A 16,316-nucleotide genomic window follows, 5' to 3' on the forward strand; every position below is an offset into this window, starting at 1 on the left:
TGAGAGCCCCCAGAGTGAGGGGAGGGAGGGAGGAGGTGGCCCCAGTGCTGACCCCCACCCTGGCATGACCCCCACTCTGCCATTCCTGGGGCAGGGCTGTTGGGAGGCAGAGCCAGGAGAATGGATGTGCTGGGGAGGGGGCTGGGGCTCAGCCTGAGGACCTGGGGCTTGCCTTGGCATCTCAGCACTGCCCGGTGACCCTGCCTCCTCTGGGTCCTCACTGGTGCAAAGCCCAGCTCTCTGTGCCTCAGTTTCCCTGGCAGGAAGGGCTGTGCCCACTGCTGCTCACTGTACCCGTATCCCCAGGGCCTTGCTCCTGGAGGTGGCAGTGGGGCTGTCACAGCTGGGCCCCCCTGCTGCCCACACTGGGTCACCCTGCCCGGGCTGTCACCCCACGGGGCTCTGTGTGCTCCTGTGGGAGTGACAGGGCTGTGCAGGTGTGTGAGGGCACACGTGGGTGTCCCCCTGCCACATCTTCTGCCACCAGTGGCTCCAGTACTGTGCTGTCAGGGGCTGGGGCTGCTCTGGGAGGGTCAGGCGCTGCTATCGTTTGGGATCACTCATTAGTGATGAGGGACCAATGCGAGGGTCAGGCCAGGGCACTCAGTCCCACAGGTGCCCTTGTGTGCACACCTTCCCTTGCTCTCTCTGCTTCAGTTTGCCTTGGTGTCTTTTCCTCCCGGTGCTCCTGATGCCACTTTCTGCTGGGCAATGATCCCATGGGAGTAACGTGGTGGCACTTTGCTGGAGCCACCAGGATCAGCAGGTTGGCAGTGTGAGCCCATTACCTGGCTCCACGGCAAGAGGAGGCAAACGGGGACAGGGTGAATCCCTGTGTGAGCTCGTGTCCCCAGGGATGGAGGTGGAGGTCCCTGCTTTACTCTCATGTGGGACCCCTCCCATGAGGGCCAGCACCTGGAGCTGGGTGCTGGTTCCTGTCTGGGACCACGGCAGCTCCTGCAGCCCCTGAGCTGGGATCACTGCCCACATCTGAGGCTTTTTTGGGATGTCACATTTGGTGGCCAAGAGGAGAGAGGACACAACAATGAGAGGGGTGACAACGACAGTGCGTCCCTGCTCAGTCCCATCTCTGAACATGCCCAGCACGGCCCGGGGGGGGCACGCCTGGGGGGGTGCGGTAAATTCTGCACCCCAAAGCCACCCCCCCTTAGGGCAGGATACCCCCCAGCGCCCCCAGCGCACCCTGCCAGGGAAGGGAGGGCACCACGGCCCCGGGGCTGGACGAGCGGGCCGGACCCACCCCGGACAGCGCCGGCCCCGCTTTGGGCAGGGCCTCCCGCCCGTTCCGCGGGGCGCCGCGGCTGTGCCGGGCGGTGCCGTGCCGTGCCGTGCCGTGCTGTGCCGTGCCGTGCTGTGCCGTGCCGTGCCGTGCCGGGCCGTGCCGTGCCGTGCTGTGCCGGGCGGTGTCGTGCCGTGCCGTGCCGTGCCGGGCGGTGCCGTGCCGTGCTGTGCCGTGCCGTGCCGTGCCGTGCTGTGCCGTGCCGGGCTGTGTCGTGCCGTGCTGTGCCGGGCGGTGTCGTGCCGTGCCGTGCCGTGCTGTGCCGTGCCGTGCCGTGCCGGGCGGTGCCGTGCCGTGCTGCGCCGTGCCAGGCGGTGCCGTGCTGTGCCGGGCGGTGCCGTGCTGTGCCGTGCCGTGCTGTGCCGTGCCGTGCTGTGCCGTGCCGTGCCGTGCCGTGCCGTGCCGAGCCGTGCCGTGTGGCCGTGCCGTGCCGTGTGGCCGTGCCGAGCCGTGCCGTGCCGTGCCGTGTGGCCGTGCCGTGCCGTGCCGTGCCGTGTGGCCGTGCCGTGCCGTGCCGTGCCGAGCCGTGCCGTGTGGCCGTGCCGTGCCGTGTGTTCCGCGGCCCGTGCCCCCCCCCCGGGACCCCAGACCCGGCTCGGCCCCGGCGCCGGGCGGGGCTCGGGGGCGGCGCCGCGCGGGCGGGGGCGGCGGTGACGTCAGGCGCTGTCCGCGGTGCTGAGGGAAGATGGCGGCGCGCTAGAGCCGGGCGGCGGCCAGGGCCCCCCGCGCCCCCCCGCGCCCCCCGGCACCCGCACCGCCGCCATGTCGCTGCTCTGCGTCGGAGGTACCGGGGCACGGGGCGCGGGGCGCGGGCCGGACGGGGGGCGCGTCCCGCGCGGGGACGGAGCGGAGCCCGGGGCGGAGAGGGGGGAGCGCGGGCCCGGCGGGGCTGAGGGGAGCGCGGGCGGGAGGGGGCGGTGAGGCGGGGGGGGGCCGTGGGAACGGCTCCATTCAGCAGCGCCCGGCGCGTGGATTTATGAATGAACCGGCGGGGGCGCGCGCGCGGCGCGGGAGCCAGGAGCGGGGGTGGGGGAGGGGCGGGGGTGTGGGCGCGCCCTGCCCGCACAGGGATCCCCGGAACCCCCCGGGATCCCCCGGAACCCCGCGGGATCCCCCCGAACGCTGGTCCTGACCCCGAACCCCGCCGGGAGGGACCGGGCTCCCTCCGCGCCTCCCGCCGCCCCATGGAGCTCCCCCCGGAACCCTCCCGGGCTCCCCTCCCGCTGTGGGAAGGGGCTCCCCCCGGAACAACTCCCGGGTTTCCTTCATATCCTCCCAGCGCCGTGGGGCGGGAGCTGCCCCCATAACTTCCCACTGCCGGGGAGGGAGGGGGGTCCCCTATAAACCCCCCCGGGCTCCCTCCATCGCCCTCCCCCGCCGTGGGGAGGGGGCTCCCCCCTCGCCGCCCACCCCATCCTATCCAGCTTGCCTCCCCCTCGGAGCCCCTGCCCTTCCCATCCTGCTCCCTTCGCGTCTCTTCCCACACCCCCCTCAAGCAGTGACCTCACCGTGCTCGTACACCCCCCCACCATCGCATCCCTCCCCATATACCCCCTCCCCAGCCCCCCCAGGACCACACCCCTCACGCCTATCCTCAGGCACCCCCATCCTGCAGATGCAGCCCTCTGCATTCCCAACCACCCCCTCATCAAAAATAACCCATCTGTGCCCCCAACACCCCACGTCCACCCCCACCCCCTCAATTACACCCTGAAGCACCCCCAACCCCTAAAATCCCTCCACTACCAAAATCATCTACCCCCATCTATGTATCTCTACATTCTCTCAATTCACCCAAAATCATCCTAACCCATCTATGTATCTCTACATTCTCACTCCCTCAAACAGACCCTATGCACCCCAAATCCCACACTGTGGGGATTGAAACCCTAAATACGCCTCTCAGATTGCAGCCCGAGCCCCAGCCCCACCTCTTGCAGCCCCTGTGCCCCTGCAGGTGTTGCCCAGCCTGGCATGGGGATGCTGGCGGGGGTCAGGGTACGACCTGGGGCTCTGGTGCTGTGTGCCCAGTTAGGAGAGCTGGTGCTGGTCTCCCATACTGGGATGTACTGGGGCACTGCACAGGCAGGGGATCCCTGCACCCAGCACACTGAGCCCTGCCCACCCCAGTGCCCAAATGAGCCCTGCAGGCTTGGCCTCAGCCTCGCTGCTCAGTCTGGACTGAATGCTCAATGAGGGGGGACAGAAGTCGGGAGGGGTCCCTTTGCCCCCTTCTCAAGGCCCTGTGACATCCTGGTGGGGATGGGGTAGCACTTGTGTGTCTTGGGGTCAGAGGATGGAGGTGGCAGAGGGACAACTGGGACAAGGTGGGCCATAGAGTGTCTGGATTCCTGGATTCCCTCACCCCAGGTGAAATCTGGAGGAAATGGGGCTCTCCCGGTGCTGCCTGAGTTCATCAGGATGGAGGCTGAGCCCCTTCCACCCCCTGACGTGTCCTTGTCCTTGAGGTGTTGTCACAGCCCCCTCTCTGGTGGCAGTGCCACCGCTGGCGTGCCCCTGTGTGCCCCCCTGCCAGCCCCAGATTTCAGTACTCTCCTCTGGCAGGGGAAGTGCCTCTTTACTGCCACTTAAAGGACTGTCACATGCGGTGACACCCTCGGTGGCGCTGGGGGTGGCTGCTCAGAACAGCTCCGAGTGGGCTGGGGCTTCCCCCAGTGCCCGTCACCACTCGCTGCTCACGCTCCCCGGGCTATTCTGGGGGTCCCGGGGGTGGGGGTGCCACCCCAGAGCCTCCCCCGGCTTTCCCCGCCCCTCATGGGGGATTTGTGCCAGGGGTGTCCCTGTGTGACAGGACTGGAGTGACCCGGCAGTGTGGGGTGACTGGGGACAGGAGGGGGTGTCTGGAGTGGCGGGAGGCAGACGGACAGATGGACAGGCGGGCGGACGGGCGGCTGGAGAGGCAGATGGAGAGACGGATGGACAGATGGATGAAGGGGATGGGAGACGTGATCACAGAGGCTGAGGGGTGGGTGGGTGGAGGGACAGAGGGAGAGGAAGGACAGAGGGGTGGATGGAAGGACAGACGGGTGGGTGGACGGATGGAGGGGTGCATGGAGGGTTGGACAGAGGGTTGGGTGATGGACAGACTGATGTATGGGGGACAGACATGGGGATGGGTGTGTGGAGAGACCCGTGAGTGGACGGAGAGTGGGGTGGACAGGCAGAGGCATGGGTGGGTGAACAGAGAGGGGAGGGGACAGAGAGACAGGTAAATGGACGGACAGAGGGATGGACAAATTGTGGATGGTAGGAGTGGGTGGACAGACATGCAAATGGATGGACAGGCAGAAGGGTGGGTGAGTGGAGAGACAGGAAAATGGACAGAGGGGTGGGTGGATGGACAGAAGGATGGGTGAATGGAGAGACAGGAAGGACAGAGGCGTGGGTGGATGGACAGAGGGGTGGGAGGATGGATGGACAGCAAGATGGATGGCAGATGGGCGGGTGGATGGCTGGAGCATGGATGGGTGGGTGGAGAGACTGGTAATGGACAGGCAGCAGGATGGATGTACAGAGGAATGTGTGGACAGGCAGAGGGAAGGACAGACAGACAGACAGGCCTTGGGGCATGCCAACAGCCCAGCCCAGTTTAATGCCATTCCCAGTCCAATCTCTGCCAGCTGCCTCCTGACTCAATTTCCCCACGTGTTCAACACCCCCTGAGAGGAGGGAGATCACCCCAGCCTGGGGAGCCCCCAGCTTGCTGATGTCACATAAGTGTCACACTGTTCTCAGCTCCTTGCCTGGGGACTCAGGTTGAATTTAGCCCCAGGGTGGCACCCCAGGTCTCGCCAGCCCTGTGCCAGCTTTGGGGACCCTTTGATGGGTGGGAGGGCAGCACTTCCTGCAGATGGTGACAGCAGGACTTCTCCCTGGCAGGAGATGACAGCCAGGAAAGCCACGTGTTCCCTGGGTAATTGTTTGTTCCTGTCAGCTCGGGTATTTTTGGAGCTTTTCCTTCCTCTGCTCTCCCGTTCCTTTTTGGAAGCAGCAGCTGGTAAAGAATAGTGGGTGCCCCTGGGCCCGGGGGAAGGGGGATCCCTGTCAGCCACAGGCAGGTTCTGGCTCCACATTCTCTGTTAGAATAGAATAATATAAATTTATAATATGTAAAATAGAATGTATAAATACATTTATTTCATTTACATAATCATTACACACAGTGGTGCCAGCCATCCCCAGCCAGCCCCCAGGCTCCCAGCCTGGTGTCACTCGAGGATCTTTGGGATCCCGGAGCTTTGTGCCAGCCCCCCGAGTGTGAATTCCCCATCTCTATGGTTCCCTGGGAACGTGGCTGCCAGTGGCGTCTCTGCTGACCTTCCTTGGGGCACAAAGCCACCCAGCGTGTCACCCTTTCGGTGGCACAGGGCAGGCAGCCGGGTTGGAGGCTCCCCAGTTGTTTCCGAGGTGCCGCTTTGCCTTGCCTCAGTTTCCCCGAGGTTTCTGGTGCCTGCTGCCAGCCCAGCCAGGCACGTGGCGCTGGCGGCAGCCCCGCGTCCCTTCCGGCGCTGGTGGCGGCTGATAGGCGGTGGCGAGTGGCACGTCTCCGAAATCAAATTACCTTTGATGTCGCCAGGGCTATTTTCATCCCTGCTCGGTCACGTTGGTCGTGCACCCGCTGGCACCCGCGTCACTTAGGCGTTCTCCGGGTGCTGTGTCATTCCCTGCCCGCCCGCTCCCCTCCCCACAGCCCCGAGGACACCCCCGGGCATTGGCGGCGTCGGTACCGGCTGTGCCCGGCCCCCTTTGCCCCCCCAGTGCAGCCACAGGCTGGGCACCGACCCCCCACCCAACGGGGAACATCTGGGCGTGTCAGCCAGGACTGGGGGGCTTCCCGTGGAGCAGGATCAGAGGGCTCCCTGCACCCCCAATGGGCACGATGGGAACCAGCCCCACAGTGCCTCCACGGGGGAGACACGGCTGGGGTGCAATGGGGATGTTTTGGGGCTGTATAGGATTTGCGGGGCATCTCCTCCACCCCTGGGGCTGTTTTGGCTCAGGGAGGGTTACAAGCACCGACTCACCCGGTTTCCTATGGGAAATGTGGGTCAGTGGTTTGGGAGAGTCTTAATTAACCCTGGTCCTGCTGGGCTGATGCCACCCAGATGGGACTTGAGTGGGGAACAGCGTGCCCCAGACCACAGGTTTTCCTCTGGATATGGATGGTAACATCATCTGTTTCTCCAAATAAATCCCAAATCAAAAGTGTGGGGTGAGGGGGTAACACCCCCTCAACAACCCTTAACCCCTGGTCATTTGCGGTTGCAAGCTGTCACACAGTAGCAGGTTTTTGGGGGAGCATTTTCTCCCCTCTGATGCCCACCTCCATCTCATGTGTGATCCCTCACCCTCACTTGGCATGGGGGATCCCAGCACTTTTCCCACCTGGCAGCTGGGGGGGGTTGGGGGACAACCAGGACTGGGGTCCTCCCACCCCCCTGACACCCTGGTGGGGATCCCCAGCCTTTTCCCAGGGTCTCAGCCTGATTTTCTTCCCTGCCTTTGTCCCCACAGTTAAAAAGGCCAAGTATGATGGGCCCCAAGGTAAGTGAGACCCCACCTGAGGGGAGAGGGTGGGGGGCTCTTGGGCTGCTTGGGTGTGGCAGGATCAGAGGAGGGGCTGGGGAAGGGGGTCAAGGGGACCCTTAGCTCTGGAGGCATTGTTTGGCAAACTGGGGACACACACACAAATGGGGGTGCCCTGGACAGAGCGGGGGGCTCACATCCTCCCAGCCCTGGCTGGGATCCCTCCTGGGACTGGGGTGCTGAGGGAAGTGTGTGTGGGCTGGCAGGGGGCAGTGTCGGGGAGGGGGGACACACTGGGGGTCACTTCACCCTCTGCTTGTTCCCACAGAGAAGTTTAACACCTACGTGACCCTGAAGGTGCAAAATGTCAAGAGCACGACCATCGCAGTGCGGGGCAACTTGCCCTCCTGGGAGCAGGACTTCATGTTGTGAGTGTCCATGGGTGTGCAGGACTTCATGTTGTGAGTGTCCATGGGTGTGCAGGACTCCATGTTGTGAGTGTCCATGGGTGTGCAGGGCTTCATGTTGTGTTCATGGGTGTGCAGGACTCCATGTTGTGTCCATGGGTGTGCAGGACTTCATGTTGTGTCCATGGGTGTGCAGGACTTCATGTTGTGTTCATGGGTGTGCAGGACTCCATGTTGTGAGTGTCCATGGGTGTGCAGGGCTTCATGTTGTGAGTGTCCATGGGTGTGCAGGACTCCATGTTGTGTCCATGGGTGTGCAGGACTTCATGTTGTGAGTGTCCATGGGTGTGCAGGGCTTCATGTTGTGTTCATGGGTGTGCAGGACTCCATGTTGTGTCCATGGGTGTGCAGGACTCCATGTTGTGAGTGTCCATGGGTGTGCAGGGCTTCATGTTGTGTTCATGGGTGTGCAGGGCTTCATGTTGTGAGTGTCCAGGGCTGTGCAGGACTTCATTTTGTGAGTGTCCAGGGGTGTCCAGGGGTGTGCAGGGCTTCATGTTGTGAGTGTCCATGGGTATGCAGGACTCCATGTTGTGAGTGTCCAGGGGTCCCCTGAGCTCCCCCATCCCTGCTGCTCCCCCCTGCCCCCATAAACAACACGGGGAGTCCCCCACTGCCCTGAGCCCAGATCTGAGGGGCTCACCTGAGTCCTGGCAGTCCCTGAGAGGACAGGTAGAAGCTGGGGTGGTCCCAGGAGGCTGCAGAGACCTGAGGGGGGTTCACTTCATGGGGGTAACCTGATCCCTTTCCTGTCCCCAGTGAGATCAATCGGCTGGACTTGGGCCTGACTGTGGAGGTGTGGAACAAGGGGCTCATCTGGGACACCATGGTGGGCACGGTGTGGATCCCCCTCCGGACCATCAGGCAGTCCAATGAGGTAGGAGGCAGGCACAGGCTCAGCCCCAAGGGACATGTGCCCCCCCAGCTGTCCTTTGGGCCAGGCAGAGCCTTCCCCATCCTGCCTGGGGCCACACCCTGTGTGCTGGGGTTGTTGGGAAATGAAAGGGGGCTCTGGGAGCTTTCCTCACCCCATTTCTACCTGACAGGAGGGCCCTGGGGAATGGCTCACACTCGACTCCCAGGTCATCATGACAGACAATGAGATTTCAGGCACCAAGGATCCGACCTTCCACCGCATCCTCCTGGACACACGCTTTGAGCTGCCGCTGGGTGGGTGCCCATCCCCATCCCCAGGCTGTCCTTCCTTGCCCTCAGCCCCAGGGCTGCCCATGAGCTTTGGAGCTCAGGCTGAGGGTCTGATCCTCAGCCCCAAAAGCTTGAGGGCTGTTTTGGGGGATCTATGCACTAACTGGGGTCTTTGCCCTCACAGATATCCCTGAGGAGGAGGCCAGGTACTGGGCCAAGAAACTGGAGCAGCTCAACGCGATGCGGGACCAGGATGATGTGAGTGCTGCCAGTCCTGGGGTGAGGGGGCAGGGGCAGTGCTGCCAGCAGGAGCCCTCACCAGCCCCTCTCTCCCCAGTATGCCTTCCAGGAGGAGCAGGAAAAGCCTCTGCCTGTGCATGGCTCACAGTGCTGTAAGTGCTGCCCTGTCCCTGCCCCACTGGGGGACACCCACACCCTCCCTTCTCCCCACTCCCACACCAAGGAGTTTCAAGGGGTGGGCTCCACATCTGCTTTGGGGCATTGGATCCCAACCAAGTAGGGTTTAACTTCACCCCATACCCAGTCCCCATCCCCATTCCTGTTATCCTTCCTGTGTCTGCCAGTGTTTCTCTGCTGTCTCCCAGCTCCACAGTGGCTGAGCCTTCCTGTGTGTGGAGGGGAGCAATAGGAGCAATGGGGCTGATGAGAGCAGTTCCACTGGGGCAAGGGACAGCAGGCTGGTGTTGGGGGCTGCTGGATGGGGGCCCTGCAGAGGTATTTGGGGTGCCAGCTCAGTTTGTCCCAACACATGCCTCAGTTCCCTTCTATAACCACCCCAGGGGCATGCATGGTTCAGTGCCCCTGTGCCCAGCCCCAGGCCCTGTCCCCTGTCAGTGCCACCATGCCTGGCCATAGCATTGTCCCCAGCCTAGGTCAGTGGCACCATGCCCACACAGGCACTGTCTCCAGTCCAGCTTGGTGTCATCATGATCAGGCCCAGGCAGTGTCCCAGTGCCAGTGTGCCCCATGCTGGATGCTGTCCCCAGGGCAGTGTCCCAGTGCCAGTGTGCCCTCTGGGGAGATGCTGGTTCCTCCCAACCAGCTGCCTCCATCTTTATTATCTCTGCCCCTTTCTTTGTAGGCAACTGGAATTATTTTGGCTGGGGAGAACAGCAGAGTAAGTATCCTGCCCACTCCTCTCTTCCCAGCCTGGGGGTCCCCAGCACATCCCTCTTTGCCTGTCCCAGGGCTCAGAGGACCTGGAGCTTGGGTCTAGCCTGTGGCCTTGTGCCATGACTCTGTACTGGGAGAGGACAGTGTCACCAAGTGCCCTGTCCTGGGCAGGGCTGTCCCCATGGGCTGGTGGGGACATGGCACCATGGGGCTCTGTGCCCTTGGGGTGTCCCAGTGGCAATGAGCAGCTCAGGCTTTGCCTCTGTGGTGGAACATTGGTGGGGCAGAGGGAGGGTCCCTGCCCCCATCCTCTTCCTCCTTCTGTATGTCCCAAATTCCCCCTTCACCTTCCCCTGATCCCCCCAAACCCCTCCTGTGCTGATAACAGGTCAGCTCACCCCTCATCCTGCCCTGGGCCCACCTCCCCAGCACGGTCCCACAGCGGTGGGGACACAGTGGTGTCCTGAAGGCTCTGTGCAGGGTCGGGGGCAGATTTGGGCCATCCCCTGCCCCGCTCACTGTGGCCCCCTGCAGACGATGACCCCGACAGTACCGTGGATGACCGGGACAGTGACTACCGCAGCGAGACCAGCAACAGCATCCCCCCACCCTACTACACCACGTCCCAGCCCAACGCCTCCGTGCACCAGTACCCCATGAGGCACCAGCAGCAGAGCTCCCGCGACTCCTACACCGACTCCATGCAGAGCTACGAGATGGACTACTCGGACCAGGCTCCCATCAGGTACAGTGGCCACAGCCAGCTCACCCTGGGACCGGCTCTCTCAACCTCCCCCGCAGGTGACAGAGGCCAGCGGGTCCCCAGGGGGACGCCAGGGATGGCGCTCCCAGTGACAGAGGGAAGGATGAGGTGAGGAAGAGCGGGGTGGTGCTGGTCCCATCCAAGCCTTTCCTTCTCACTGGGAAGTTTTCAAACTCTTTTGGGTCACTTCCCTCCTCTGTCCTCCCTGGGTTTGGGGCCCCCCACCCCTGGCTGTCCCTGCTGGGAGCTGGGCAGTGCAGCATGAGGTGGCTGGGGACACAGACTCTGGTGGCAGAGCCCACCCCAAAGTGCCAGCCCCCTCCAGGTGTTCAGAGCCTCCCTGCCAGCGTCCCCACGGCAGCAGGGGGTGGCGGGTGGCGGTGGGAGCTCTCTGACCATGTTCCTCTCCTCCCCTGGCAGACGCTATGGTAGCGTAGACTCTGCCGCAATCGGGCGCAGCGACGCTGAGTCCGGTTCTGAGTCGAGCAGGCGGACCAGCCGCCAGCCTTCCCTTGAGAGCAGGCGGTCCCTAGACCTGTCGGATAGGTGGGTCCCTACCTGTGCGTGTGCCGTGTGCCGTCGCAGAGTGCTGTGCTCGGTCCTTGCAGCCATGGTGAGGCCAACACCAGTCCTGGCAAGGGCGGCCTTGTGCCACCCTCCCCGCCCCGAATCAGCCTCCTGCAGGGACAGCTTTGGGGTGCTCCAGGTGTCCCCCCAGCCCCTCTTGCTGCTGCACCCCAGTTCATGGGGTGACATCCCGGCATCCTGGTCCTGCTTGCTGGCACTGCGACTGTCTGGCAGTGCTGCTACCTGTTCCTTGTCGTGTCAGCGGGTGTGGGACTGGGCCCTTGGGGGCTCAAATGCCACTCCCCGTTCCTGGTCACCTGCCAGGGTGTGCCTGTCTTCATGCAGTGATTTGGGATCCTGCCATGTGCCAAGAGCGCCTCTCCCAGCTCTGGCCAGGATCAGGATGGGGAGGTGTGGGGTTTCCAGGTGTGAGCTGTGTCTCCTGCATCCCTGTACCCCAAGTGCTCCTTCCCAAGGTACCTGGATGATGCCAGTACCCCTCCCAGCTGGGACCAGCCTGAGCCATCCCCTAGCACTCTCTTCCCTGCGGTGTCCCCTGGCTTCCCCAGCCTGGCTCAGCCACTGTGGGCTCTGCCAGCCCAGCCCCTCACCTTTGTCCCCTCACACACCCCCTGAGCCCTGGCTGCCAGTGCTGGAGACGTGGTGTCGGCCTCTTCCTCGGCATGTCCCTGTCCTGTCTGCATGTCTGCTTCTGTCAGCCTGTCCCCATGGAGCCACGGGGCTGCCCTGTCCCTGGCAGCCTCCCGGGCCCCTGTGGGCCTCCCAGTGCAGGCAGCTGTGAGAGGAGGGGTCTGGGGGGGCAGATGGGGCGGGGGAAGGAGTCTGGCCTGGCAGCAAGGGCAGAGAGGGGCCCCCCAGGCAGGGATGGTGTCAAGGCGAGTGAGGGGGTTTTGGGGGTGTCCTGGGGTGGGGGTGCCTGGGAGGGCTGTGCAGAGCACGGGTGACAGATCTGTGTGTCAGGGGCAGGACAGGGTGAATGGCAGCAGCAGGAGGCAGGATCTGGCACCCCTGGCTGGGATGAGCCCAGGAGACAGACACTGTGAGCCCATCCCCACTGTCAGCCCAGGCATGGGCAGGCAGCTCAGAGTGCCCCTCCTGGGGGGCTGGTTCAGCCCATGGAGTCTCCTGGTTCTGTGCCTTCGGCTCCCCATGGGAGCTGCACATCCTCCCGCCCCTGGGGCAGGGCCTGGGGCTCTGCCTGGGTGCCACGGACCCACGGGAGCCCTGTCCTTGTGTCCCCTCGGCCCCCAGCCCCACAGGCAGCAGCCGCTACGCCTCGTCGGCCGAGCTGAGCCAGGGCAGCTCCCAGCTGAGCGAGGACTTCGAGAACGAGAGCCTGCGGGACTCGGAGCTGGACGAGAGGGACGGCGACTCCTACCACTCCTGCCACAGCTCCGTCAGCTACCGCAAGGACTCCCCCCGCTGGGAGGAGGAGGATGATGATGATCTCTACCTGGAGGAGGAGGAGGAAGAGTTCATTGAGGACTACAGTGAGACTGAGGAAGGCTACCCCAAGGAAGAGGAGTTGGAAGAGGAGGAGGAGGAGGAGCTGCGGGAGCAGGACACCTATGAACCCCCTGAGCATGAAACGTACCCATCACCACAGAAACCCCTGCCACAGCAGCCACAGCAGCAGCAGCAGCAGCAGCAACAGGTCCTGCAGCAGCAGCAGCAACAGCAACAGCAGCAGCAGCAAGCCCAGCTGGTCCCACAGCAGAAGCCTCAGCAGCAGGAAAGGAAGGAGGAGAGGAAGGAGGAGAGGAAAGAGGAGAGGAAGGAGGAGAAGGACACCTCTGCTCCCCAGGAAGCCCCTGAGGCCCTCCAGGCCCAGCGGGCAGAGGAGGAAGTTCCCCTGCAAGAGGCAGCCCTGGAGACTGAGCCCCCAAAAGCAGATGAGAGGTAGGAGGGGAAGCTGTGGTGTCCCTGGGATGGCACTGTGCCTGCAGGCACTGAGGATGCTCTGGAGGTGCCTCAGGGATGGTGCTGGTGCTTGGCACAGGAGCAGGGACTTTCTGCTGTGTCTGGAGCTTTTCCAGGTGCCTGAGCCACCGAGGTGGGGGAAGCTCCCTTTGTGCCACCAGGCAAGAGCCAGCACCCTGGGCACACTGCCTGGGCCCAGCCACCCCCTGTCCTGAGCATGGCCCAAGGTGTTCAGGAACCTGCTGGGGGTGCAGGTTTATAACCTGGGACAGACATGGGGCTGGGGGAATGGAATATTGGGCTGTGACTCCTCTCCTCTGGCACAGGCTCTTGGCACCCTGGTGGAGCTTGGTCAGAGGAGGAGATTTCCTTTACAGAAGTCAGTCCTCTCCCTAGGCCTGGTAGAAGCTCATCCATGGCCTCCTGTGCTGTACAAGGGAATTAATTGGTGGTCAGGTTCCTGGTGCAGCATGTGAATAATTCATGTCTTGGGGACAGATTATTGAAATATCATTATTGATCATTTCCATTTTCAGTGAGTGTCACTGCTCTGTGCAGAGGTGAACTGCTGTGATGGGCTTTTTCAGCCTTTTATTTAGTTTAAATTACAGACCAGGAATGGAGAATCTCAAATTTAAACCAATGTGTAATGAGCTGTTTTTAAAAAAACCTGGATATTTAGGCCCAAGACCTAGCAGGAACTTGAGGGCTAAATATCCAGGTTTTTCCTGCAGTACCCACTGCAGGAGGGCAGGGGGCTTAGGGGTCCTGTGCTAGGATTTGGGCACTGTGGATTAGTGCTGGGGACCATGGATTGTGCTGAGAACCCCAGATTGTGTTAGGATGCCCAGATTAGTGCTGAGGGCCTCAAATTAGCACTGATGACCCCAAATTAGTGTTTGGGACCCCAGAGTAGCACTGACTGTGGATTACTGCTGGGAACTACAGGTTAAAGCTGAGGATCCCAGGTTTGCTCTGAGGATCCCAGATTAACACAGACAGAGCCCCCAGGTCTGAGCAGGTTCATCTCCTGAGTGCCCATGGCCTCTTCCCAGAGCAGTTCTGGGTTCCTCCCTCCCTGTTGCATCACACCAGGCTCTCCAGGACACTGGTATGTTTGGAGCATTTCTTTGCTTTTCTTCCATTGTCTTGATTTTGTAGGAGAGGAGAAAATACCCCACAACACCCAGCATGTCCAGGCAGACACTTTTCCCTGGGCTTGGAACCACGGGGTGTTGGGTGCTCTTTACCCGGGGAAGTGGCCAGAGGACATTGTGGGGGCAATGGGGACAAAGAATGTTTAATTCACATGCTGGTGTCACCTGCTGTCCCCTCTGTGTCACCTGGGTGCCCAGGGCAGGGTGTCCTGAGGGTGGGGAAGCTTCTGGCTTCTCCCCAGTGCTCTGCCCTGATTGTGGCTGCCCTTTGCAGCGGGACCTGCTGCCTTTTCAGTCCTTCCTGGTTCCAAGGGGCAGTTTTGCCATGGCCACACTGTCTCAAGGCACATCAGGATCCCCCAGTTGCAGCCTCAGACCTGCTGGGGGTGTGGGGGCTGCTCCCCCCTGCCTGGTGCTGTGCTGGGAGGTGACAGGGGATGTGTGTGCTTGCAGGGAGCCGGCAGAGGAGGAGGTGCAGGACCCCAAAGCACGAGCCAAAGCCAACTGGCTGAGAGCCTTCAACAAGGTCTGCATGCAGCTGCAGGAGGTGAGGACCCCTGGCCAGTGCCGTGGCTCAGGGCTGGGGGCACAGCCCCTTTCCACACCTGGGCAGCTCCCAGGGACATCCACAGACTCGGTGGTGCCAACAGGGGTGCCCACAACCCCATTGGCACCAAGTGGGCTGCCCCAGCGGGGCTGGGAGTGCTGAGGATCCCCCGTGTGTGCTGCATGTGTGTGCTGGTGCGTCATCCCTGGCCCTCTCCCCTCTGTTGAGTTGACAATATTTTGTTTTGTTTTTAGACTCCATCCTCCATCTTTTCTTTTTGTTTTGGCTCTGGATTCGCTCCCTGGGGTCTTGGTCCCTCTCCCCACCGCTTCTCTTTTCAGTTGTCCACCACCATGGCCCTTGCACCCGCGTCTCCCCTCCCTGCAGGGAAGGGGTGTAGCCTGCCTGCAGGTAAGCATGTGCACCTGGAACCTCCCAGCCCTGTGTGTGCCTTCCCTCTGTGTGTGTGTGTGTGTGTGTGTGTGTGTGTGTGTGCTCAGGGATTGCCCATGAAGGAGGGGTAAGGGTCTCTCTCTGCCCTTCTCCTCCAAAATAATCCCCTGCCTGCAGGGGTAGCTGGCACTGCTGGATGATCCCTGCACACACACCCTCTTCCATGTGCTCTGGCTTTTCCCTGCTCTCCTTTCCAGCTGCTGTGGGTCCCTGAGGACCTGCTGAGCTTTTGTGTTGTTTCTTCACTCCCCCAAGCCCTGAATTTTCACACAGTGTAGCCATGCCCCCTGCTTTGCCAACCTCATCCCCTTTGCTGAAGCCCACCCCACCTGTTCACCCAGCTCAGCCTCCTGAAGAGATTTATTCCCAGTGCTGGGAAGAGCCCCCTTGGTTTTGGAGCACACCTTTCTCTGCCCACCCTGCTCATTCTGTGAGCATTCACTGCCCTGGGGGGGCTGTCCCCATGCTGGTGGTTCTTGCTGTGCCCTGACTCTGTCCCTTGTTTTCCAGGCCCGCGGGGAAGGTGATGGAGAAAAATCCCTGTGGTTCAAAGGAGGGTGAGTACAAGGGGAAGCTGGGTACACTCTGCCCCCTGGGATCTCAGCCCCCCTTCTCATTAGGATGTGATTAATGAGCTTGTGTGGGGAAGGGTTGCCAGGCTGTGGGCATTCAGGGAGGCCAGTCTTTTGGAGCTGGATTTTGGGGCTGGTCAGTGCTTTTGGAGCAGCCAGCAGACAGGACATTGCTCTGTGACCCCAAGAGCTGCTGCTGAGGGGGAGAGCGAGGAGGTGAGTGGAGATGGGGATGAGGAGGGGTGGCAACTCCTGCTTCCCCCATGGAGTGGTGTCATGGGGAATGCAGAGCCTCTCACCTGGACGGGCTGGAGGTGTCAGTCCTGTCTTGCCCTCGCAGACACCCTGCCATGGACCTGGGCAGAACCTGGTAGGTTGCCTGAGAACTCTCACATCACCCCAGAGATTTCTTTCCAGCAGGGCTGTGAAGTTCCATTCCTGCCTTGGGTTCCCTTGCAGCAAAACCTGAGGCTCACCTTCTCAGTGCTCCCCTTTGGGGTCCCAGAGAGAACCCCAGCTCTCCAGCCTCACACTGCAAAGCCAAAGCTGACTAAGCCAAATGGGCAGTTTTTCTCCTGGCTTTCACTTCATGGTTAAGCTCCATGTGGGGAAAAATCACAGTTTTTTACCAAAATCCCTTTCCCCTTAGTTTTTAGTTCAGTGATCCCTACCCTGGCTGGGGTGGTGGTGGGTTTGGGGATCCCATGGGTGGGTCCCTGGCC

The 16,316-nt window shown here is 62.1% G+C and overlaps 1 protein-coding gene across 1 annotated transcript in view; it reads left to right on the plus strand.

Annotated features, from left to right (window-relative positions):
- Nucleotides 1-1,992: 1,992 nt before the first annotated feature.
- Nucleotides 1,993-16,316, plus strand: part of UNC13A (unc-13 homolog A) — a 37,363-nt gene continuing 23,039 nt past the window's right edge. The window contains exons 1-13 of the mRNA XM_059489594.1: nucleotides 1,993-2,084; nucleotides 6,836-6,865; nucleotides 7,176-7,275; nucleotides 8,074-8,191; nucleotides 8,361-8,484; nucleotides 8,645-8,718; nucleotides 8,798-8,852; nucleotides 9,563-9,598; nucleotides 10,129-10,339; nucleotides 10,778-10,903; nucleotides 12,197-12,844; nucleotides 14,476-14,569; nucleotides 15,533-15,579. Coding sequence (XP_059345577.1) covers nucleotides 2,063-2,084; nucleotides 6,836-6,865; nucleotides 7,176-7,275; nucleotides 8,074-8,191; nucleotides 8,361-8,484; nucleotides 8,645-8,718; nucleotides 8,798-8,852; nucleotides 9,563-9,598; nucleotides 10,129-10,339; nucleotides 10,778-10,903; nucleotides 12,197-12,844; nucleotides 14,476-14,569; nucleotides 15,533-15,579 — 1,685 coding nt within the window. The 5' untranslated portion in view covers nucleotides 1,993-2,062. The remainder of the gene's footprint in view (nucleotides 2,085-6,835; nucleotides 6,866-7,175; nucleotides 7,276-8,073; nucleotides 8,192-8,360; nucleotides 8,485-8,644; nucleotides 8,719-8,797; nucleotides 8,853-9,562; nucleotides 9,599-10,128; nucleotides 10,340-10,777; nucleotides 10,904-12,196; nucleotides 12,845-14,475; nucleotides 14,570-15,532; nucleotides 15,580-16,316) is intronic.

Source organism: Ammospiza nelsoni, chromosome 27 (genome assembly GCF_027579445.1).
Source record: "Ammospiza nelsoni isolate bAmmNel1 chromosome 27, bAmmNel1.pri, whole genome shotgun sequence".
Lineage (NCBI taxonomy): Eukaryota > Metazoa > Chordata > Aves > Passeriformes > Passerellidae > Ammospiza > Ammospiza nelsoni.